At 49.1% G+C, this 8815-nt stretch overlaps 2 protein-coding genes across 3 annotated transcripts in view; one reads left to right on the forward strand and one right to left on the reverse strand.

Annotated features, from left to right (window-relative positions):
• LOC110084525 (merlin) overlaps nt 1-3343 on the forward strand; it is a 27018-nt gene extending 23675 nt beyond the window's left edge. For both annotated transcript variants that reach the window (XM_072978355.2, XM_072978356.2), the window contains exon 18: nt 59-3343. In XM_072978355.2, coding sequence (XP_072834456.2) covers nt 59-94 — 36 coding nt within the window. In that variant the 3' untranslated portion in view covers nt 95-3343. The remainder of the gene's footprint in view (nt 1-58) is intronic.
• Nucleotides 1486-7785, reverse strand: SBDS (SBDS ribosome maturation factor). Its single transcript, XM_072978357.2, has 5 exons — nt 7577-7785; nt 5769-5898; nt 5050-5250; nt 4487-4651; nt 1486-3711 (listed from the first exon to the last, which is right to left on the reverse strand). The coding sequence occupies exons 1-5, from the start codon at nt 7702-7704 to the stop codon at nt 3583-3585; spliced, it is 753 nt and encodes a 250-aa protein (XP_072834458.2). The 5' UTR covers nt 7705-7785; the 3' UTR covers nt 1486-3582.
• Nucleotides 7786-8815: the final 1030 nt, after the last annotated feature.

Raw genomic sequence — 8815 nt, forward strand, 5'->3', positions numbered from 1 at the left:
TTGTGACACCGCCATCCACGTTCCAAAGTGACTGGATGGTCCTTTCTCTCCCAATTAGGTTCAGCAACACAAAACGGACGTGATCTATATTTGAAACCCTGCTGGAGGACCTCAGCCATCACGCAATGAATTCTGAAGGCGAAGATCCCGGAAATATCGTGCCCGCTGATCTTTGGTGCAACCCTTGGTATTCCCCTCGTTGGTTTCTGGGAGATGCTCCTTACGGGACTGGACTGACTTGATTCACCTGAGCGGAAAGCTGGACCGGCTCCATCTCGCCATTTAACCTAACCACCTGGAGGTAGCAAAAAACGGTGTTTCTGTGTTAAGGGAAGAGTTGTCACCTTAATAACACGTATGCTCAAGGAGAATCGGAAAAGATTCAAAGTCTTGTTGGGGCAATTCAGCTCATGTGAGCAATCCTACGAACGTTATTTTGGAGTAAACCCTGCTGAGCCCAGGAGGATTTGCTTTGTGAGGAGATACACCAAAAATCGAGCTGCAACTCCCAATAAATTCATTTTTAAAGAAGAACTTGCTCTAAGTTCTACTAAAAACAAGGCTATCCTGATGAATTAACTGGAACGAGGCTCTGTGGATCTAAGAATCTGTATAAAGATGAATGTTCATAAATATCAGGACTAATATTGGTAAAGATTTCTGGAGCTAAATAAGACAGGGTCTTACATGAATTTTTACTCCAAAAATGCATTAGGGCTTATTTTCAGGGGATGTTTTTTTTTTCCAGATACAGCTATCTGCATTTATTCAAACGTAGTCCTGTCATCTTCTTCTGGTTGCTGCACAAGGGTGGAGGGTGGAGTTTCACTTAACAGGGGCTTATTTTTGGGTTAGGGCTTATATGATGAGCATCCTGAAAAATTATACTATGACTTATTTTCAGGTTAGGTCTTATTTTCAGGGAAACGGTACAATTATAAATACTGTATCATTTTTTAAAAAGTACATAAAAACACACACGATTGGACAAAGGAAAAAATCTAAATTGCCAAAAGGCGCTAGTCTCTCGAAGAGATTTTGACCAACTGCATCTTGCGCATCTGTAACCCAACACACTTTCACTTCAGAAATGATTCTTTGCCACCTCTGGGACCAGAGCGGACCCATGTTTTTGCAAACGATTAACATGGCCCTACTCTTAGGTAAGGGCGCAGGATAAGCCACTGTGTCAGAAGAGTCCAGGGGGCGCAGTGTTGTTATGCGCCCTCGTGTTGCATCTGAATTAGAGAGAACCTCACTCTCACGGCATGTGAAATATTTAAGGAGTAGCTCACCCAGTGGCCCTCAGCCCCACGGCCAGGCAGGGAACCCAAATCTCCCGATTCCTGGCCCATCAACAGACTTTGGATGTTCCTGTTTACGAGCATTTGTATCTCACCCTGTAGTGGAAACTTAAGGTCAGTAAACCATCATGAAACAAGAAACCCAGACCAAAAAAAAAAAAAAAAAAGGCAAGAGAGGAAATATGAACAAGGCTACTTTTAATGACAGCGTCTCAAGACCTTACAATTGACATTTCTTAAAACCAAAGGAAAAAAAGGATTTTCCCTTCTGCCAGTGTGATTCTTTAATCAGCAAATAACACCATGGGAGAAATTCATTAACAAGGCTGGGGAATAACTAGGCCTGGCTGTTCCTTTCAAAGTGTTCTTAGTCTAAAAATTATTACACTCAGGGCTTTTTCTGTGAGCCAGTTTCCCTGAGAGGATGATGCCTTTTCTCTTCCTGTGGCTTCCGTGTTTCTTGGCCGTATTCCAGAGGCCAAATGGCCTGTGGGAACCACCTCAGAGTCCACGCCCTGCCTCCCTGCGCTGTCTTTTAAGGTTGATCCCCTCTGATCCTAGACCAAGAGGCCAGGTGGCTTAGCCGGGAAAATAAAAGTTGGAGCAGAGGCAGGGGATCTACAGTGTTTTCTGTCCTAGCTCATCAGGGCCGTCTCCTTGAATAGCATCAGATGGCTGAGTTTGCTTTTCTAGGCCACCTTCAGCCCACTGGAATGGAGGGGGGACACCCCTGACCAAATGCTGCTGTGGGCTGATGATTAGAAGCATGCCTGATCTTCACAGAGGGCTCACCTAGTCAGGCCCGCTCTGTGTTTTTCCCGCTGCCACATTTCTTCTGATCAGGATCTCTACATCCTCACCCAGGCCCTAGAACAGGGTGTCTTTCATGGCAGAGCGGCTGCAACGGGTGCCTGGCGGCGGGATTTTTAAAATCCAGAATGTAGGCAACGATTTATATTGTTGAGAGCTAGAGGAAAACAGCGGTGATCCCTAGAAGAGGCTTGGCAGCCGGCCCAATTTAAAGATTAAAAAATTACAGATATTCTACAGCATTATGCAAGCAGGGAAATGCAGGGGTGTTAAATGTCCCATATCTCCCCCCAGATGGGCTCCGCTTTGTGTGTCTGACTTCACACCAGTTTTGAGGTTGGTTGTGGAATGGGGTGTGTGTGTGTCGGGGCAAGGGAACACTTCCAGAATCATCCTTTCATCTTGCGTAGAATACTAGCCAGCATCACTTTCGGACCCCAAGCTCACTTAATGTTGAGTATTTGTAGAGGCTCAAGGTCCAGCAGCCTTCAAAGAGGCCATGGCTAACCCGCTGGCCATCTTTACAGAACCACATCACTCACGCTTTCACACGTACAGCAAAACCCAACCCACCCAGATCATAAGGAGGGCAAGGTTCTTTTGAGCACAGTCAGCCTGACAATCAACTGGTCCTCAACCATTTGGTTTTATTCCCAAAGCAAACCGCACATCAGTACAATAAACAAGAAAACTACCCAGCCAAAATGAAGTGCCGTTTGTGTCACCATGAACCCCGCTGGCTCTTGGGAGAAGCCGGAAAACACTCTGTGCAATAAATATGGATTTTTATATTAAGTAACTATAAACATTTTCTTCCCCCCAAATAAATCACCCGTACAACCCTTCCTGAATTCCGTGCCAGGTCAGTGCTTATAAAGTTCACCCACAGAAAAGAATGGGGAGCCAGATCCCAAGCTAGGGCGTCGGTGGCAGGATCCCAAGTCTTGCTAGAAAGGGAAACGCCAAGAAGGAGCTCCTCAATGCCCAGAGATGCCCCGATCCAGTGGTTTTTCAGCTGGACCCCCTAGCCCTAGCTGTCCCTGGGCTACCATGTGATCAAGGAAAGGCCATCCCATTATTCCACCATATGGTCCTTCCCAACAAACAACCCACAGGTCTCCAGCACGCCCTCGCTGCCGAAACACAAGGCCTCACCCTACTGGCCGCCACCACCCTCGGCACGCAGTTTGGCACTTTGCACATCGAACCCAGTTGCCAAGCACCCCCCCCCAACAAAACATGGCTAGTGTGGCACTGGAATCAAAGCAGCAGAGGGGGGGAGGAAGGCGAGGGGGCCGAGGTGGGCCTGCTAAAGTGCCTCCAATTACTGTCAGCCACCAAAGTTGGGGGGAGGGGAAGTGGGGAATAATACCCAAAGAAAACTTCAAAGCCAACTGGAAAAGAGCAAACGTCAACCCACGCAAGAAGGCTTCATTTAATAAGGGTCCCAGTGGGGGCGGCCCTCCCCCTATTCCAGCCGCTCGTCCCCTTCTTCCACATCCTTCAGGCTGAGCACCTCCAGAGTCCCCTTGCCTTTGGTTTCACACCGGATCAGCTCGTCCATCTCCCGGAAGCAGCCCGGATCCGCAAGACACACCTGCAACGGCCACAGAAGGGAACGGTCACGTCTCAAGAACAGCTGCCGTGGCTGGACAGACAACGTGTGTGTGTGTGTCCATCCCACCAAGCTCATCACCAGGCCTTCCACATGGGCCGACCGGTGTGCCTCTGAGAAAGCCAGCCACGGGGCATGAAGGTGGCTGCCATCTTTTGCCCCTGGCGCTGTGCCGGCTGTGATTCAGATGTGCATTGCTTCTGGCCACAGAGGTTCCCGCAGCCTCTGACAGATTTTTTTACATACTGGCTTAGCCCCCTTTCCACTACCCCCCTTCTGTGTCACCGACACTGAAGTTTTGTGTGGTACAAGGAAATGTGGTCCTGGATTCCCTGTCCACCGATCTCCCTGGAAGAAACCAAGGGAGAAAAGGCAAAGTGTGCTGCTTATATACCACCCCATAATGCTTCAAGCACTCTCTGGGCGGTTTACAATTATGCAGGCTACATCTTCCTCCTTTCCCCATCTTGCCCAGCATTTAAATCTATCTCGTGCTCCCTTAGCTCTCTTGGCTGTAAACCCAAAGGTTTCTGCCTCACCTACTCTTTGATTGATTAGACTACCCTCTTCTGGACTGTCTTCCAAAATATCTTGGCTAATCGTCCTACATCTCAGTCCAGCAGAGACGTCTCTCTCATTGCAAACCACAGTCTCTACGTAAGTTTTTCAGGAAGCGCCCTTAAGGAAAGAGTGTGGCCTTTCTGGAGTGGGCTTTCCAGAGCCTCCTCCTCTTCCCTACAGAAAGCGGCTCACTTACGATTTCTAATTGCTCGTCAAAATCCTCGCTCTCGATGACTTTGATCAGCGGCTTCAGCTTCTCCTTCAGCTTCTTGCCCTCCTTCTGGGGGAGGACAAAGCGCAGCCTCATGTGGGCCCGCTCGATCTGCATCGTCTCCTTCAGCTGCTTGATGACCTCTAAGGCCTGGGGAGCAAGTCAATAATGGGATTTATACCATACCGTAGGACTTCCTTACCCGCAAATGCAAATCCGCTTCCTTATCTTGCAAAATGCACTGTCTGCTATAAAAATGTAGTCTCCTGTCAGCTCAAATATTTATCAGCCAGGCATCTGTGGCCTCAAAAAGGAGGAACAAAATGCTAATAAGCAAATTATTTCTTTCCAGTGTTCTTAACTAGTGATTCGCAGAAAAATCTTGAGCCATTCTAAATGAGCCAAGGATTGGCGTGAGGAGCTTATTCTCAGCCACCCTGAATCAATGCACAGTCCCCAGAATTAAAAATATCACATTAAAAGAAAAGGCCTGGGGCCTGAGCACAACAGGAGGCCTGAGCGTAATGGAGCAAGGATAGGACCTTCACCTGCTGCTTGGTGCTCTTTCCAGGTTTCACTGAATAATGGATATCCTTCATGGCTCTTTCAATGAGGATCACAGTGTAAGGCCTCTTGGTTTCTGGGTTGACGCATTTGTCTGCTACAATGGTGGCGATGTCGCGGAACATCTGCTCCAGCTGCGTATGGCGCTCTTTATCCGACACCTGCAGCTCCCCTTTGGACAGGATCTGAAAGCAAGAAAAGGTTTGTTTCTGGACTTCTGTAAAACCGTGGGTTTGCTAGAGGTGCCGATTGATAAGGTCTTCGTCCGTGTTAAAGATCTGTGGTGGATAACGGGATCTCCACCCCCACCCCAAACTCCCAAGGGATACAGCTATATCACTTCCGGCAAGACTTAATTTCCACCCAGTCTGCAAATCAAGCATTCCAATTTAGAGCATGAACTACACATGGTTGTTACAACTCAATCAGCGCAGAAGCCAGAAAAGACAAATCAATCATTCTGGGTTGGCTAGACTCTTTAACTGTCTTTTATATTTTTTCCTCTAAAGAGACCTCTAATTACTTTCAAATACTGTACATATATACCCCCAATAGCTGAAATATAGCAAATATTAACACACACACACGCTCTCCATTCATTCTCTGGGAGATCAGTGACACGTTAAGAGAAAAATCGAAAGGCATTATGATGCAAGAAACAAGTAATCAAATACGCCTTCCTTGTGGAGCGTTGAGGGCCTACCAACTTGCAGATTTCCGTCTGATCGTCTGTCCCAAACGCTTTGACAAGGTCTTCCTTCTTAGCCACTTGCCCTTTGGAGACATTGATGAACACTGTGTGGGTCTGCAGAACTTCATCAAGGTCCTTCTCCCTAGATAATAATGGCAGCCGTTATTAATACACATTGCTCTTGAATTGCATGGTTTTAGTTATACATGGAGTTTCCAATAAATAAATAAATATTTAATAAGTACTGGGCCTTTGGCTACTCAGAACCCCATGAGTTCAACAATGAAGGTGTCAAAATAATCTACGTGCCTCCAAACACAACATCCGTTATTCAGAAGGACCTTTAAGGCTCATGACACATGGTACTGTATGGAAAGGACTACCAATACTACGGAAGAGAACCTCGACAGAGAGAACTGATCTGTGCAGGTGTGTGCAAGAGGGAGAATCAACTGCTTTGTAGTTGTGTTTTTGGGGGCAATGAAGAGTTATACACAGATTTTGAACTACACAAAGGCCCATCACCCCTAACCCCGACATTGTTGCAGGGAGAAGTGTTGAACTGAATGATCCAGTCAATTGTATGTTACACTTGGCAATTCCATCAGCCAGCTCTCTCCGTGATTTCCTATCTTGTCCAGTTTCTTTCAGCTGCTTTATATTTTGACCAGTGTCTGCTTTGATGACATCCAACCAACACGTTCTTTAAGTGCGCATGGGTGAAATTCTACAAGATGCCAGTCGCACTCCTGATGACACATGCCCGGGCTGGGGCAGCCAGCAAAGGAACTGCAACCTGACACAACGAGAGTGTCCACATTAGAGAGCACCTAGTTAAGGTTTCCAATCCGCACCGGCTAAAATTCCCTTCCTTTGCTTCTGGCTTCCATCACAGCAAAGCTTCAACTCTGCAGGGGTGTGAGTGTGTGCATGGTGGGAGCACACACAATCCTGGTGTTTTGTTTTTAAAAAATCATCTATCTTTCTTCACTCAGTTCAGGCTCAGAAACACCCCATTTCCATCCCCGGCTTCCAGATCGATCCCTCTGTCCCTCCACGTAGCATCAGAACCAACCTGCCTTTCTTTCTCTCTTTAAAATGTATCTGTCTCTGTACAGGATCAGAAACACTCCCCCTTTATGATAAAACAGTCCTGCTGCCTCTGTGTTGGCTCCTGCCTTTAAGACAAACCAGGTCTACTCGGGAGTAAGACATGCCAGCTTCTGTTTGTGTTACTTGTAGGTTCTGCTAAGAAGTTCCCTACCTTCAGCTGTTGCTTTTCAGAGACATTTGCCCCACTCTTTGTGTATGCTTAGCTGCCCGTCCCAGTCTTCACATTACATCCCTCCTGCACTCTGTGTAGGCTCAGAAACCAGCCTCCTTTTAAGCTGTACTAGCACTCTGTGGAGGTGCGCAGGCTTTAAAGATATACCCGCCTCGCATGCTGTGTAGGCGTACCCTCCTTCTTCCTGATATATCAACTCCTGCATAGGCTCAGAAACTCTGTGTCCTTAGCCTTGTTTTTCAGCTAGATCAGCTCCTGCACTCTGTGTAGGCTCAGGGGCCCTCTTCCTTTCTGACAGATCAGCTCCGGAACTCTGTGTAGGCTCAGGGGCCCTCTTCCTTTCCGACAGATCAGCTCCGGAACTCTGTGTAGGCTCAGGGGCCCGCTTCCTTTCTGACAAATCAGCTCCTGCACTCTGTGTAGGCTCAGAAACCCCTCCCACGCCGCCTTTACGACCCATCGCTCCGGCACTCTGCTTAAGCTCAGAGGCCCTCTTGCCCCCCGCTCGGCCCCTCGCTCCCTGAGCCGGACTCACGCGCCGCTCCGCCATCCCAGGACCTTGTTCCGGTAGCAGGCGATCTCGAAGCGCTTCCCGGCCCGCTTGATCCGCACCACGGCCACGTTTGTGAGGCGGATCTGGTTCGTCGGTGTGAAGATCGACATGGTGGCGAAGGCTCAGGCCGCTCCTCCCGCACTGAGCCTGCGCAGCAACCGCCGCCGACCAATAGAGAAGCGCCTTCCGCGAGTTCAGGACCCAAGTCTCGCGAGAAACGAGAGTAGCCTTGGCAGCGAAGCTTCGGTAGAAAACGTCCGGGTGGGAAACCGGAGCCAATGACGTAAAGTTCCGGCGCACAAAAGTCTCCCCAGTCCTTCTCGACAGAGGGGTGTGGATGGGTGAAAGATCTGAGCCGAAAGCCATGGAAAGCAACGGAGCTTACTTTAGAGTAGACCTGTTTCGGGAGCTTTTTCCCCCTTTCCTGGAGATCTTGTTTAGAACAAACCCCGCTTCTTTGGCTTTGAAAGTCTTTCCCCACCAAAATAACTTTACAGGTATATGGATGGTCGGCAGCGCAGCCTAGTGGTTACGCCCCCGCTGCTTGGTGGTGGGGATGCTGGGAGTTGTCGTTCCCCAGAAGTCCCTTTTCCAAAGTCTGGAAGGGGCTGTCCCCGCTCGAGAAGAGAGCTCGGCAGCCATGCATTCCTTTTATTCCAGCGAAACAATGGGAGGGACTTCGCTTTGCATCCGAGATGGCTGGATGGATAAATGAATAAATAAATAAATAAGGATGTGTGTTTTCAATAGGAAATTGGAAACACACGCACAAAGAGAGAGAGAGAGAGAAGGGGGAACTCCCCGACCTAGGAGGAGAGGAAAGCGTTCCTCTGTAGGCCTGAAAGGGTTAAAAAAACACCCCACGCCTTCCCAGCATGCCGAGCAAAGGGGGCGTGGCCCAAGATGGCCGCCTCCAGGCGGTCGTGGTCTCCTCGGGAGTAAGCCCGGCTCCCCGCCTGCCCGGAGCCCCCTTCCTTCCCGGAGGGAATCCCTGGATCGAGGCCAGTCCAGGAGAGGAGACCCGGGGGTGGGGCGGGAGTCCGGTCGCAAGCAGGGATTCTCCTTACTTCCGAGGAAGCCCCCACGGCAAGCAGCGGGCCTGTCTTCTGAGGAAGCGGGTCGAAGAGCCTTCCCTCCCCCAGGAACGCCCTTATTGTGAGAACCGGTAGGGAAACACGTGTTGATCGCCCACATATGTGCAGTAACTTGTAACGCTGATCT

Source organism: Pogona vitticeps, chromosome 7 (assembly GCF_051106095.1).
Source record: "Pogona vitticeps strain Pit_001003342236 chromosome 7, PviZW2.1, whole genome shotgun sequence".
Taxonomy (NCBI): Eukaryota; Metazoa; Chordata; class Lepidosauria; order Squamata; family Agamidae; genus Pogona; species Pogona vitticeps.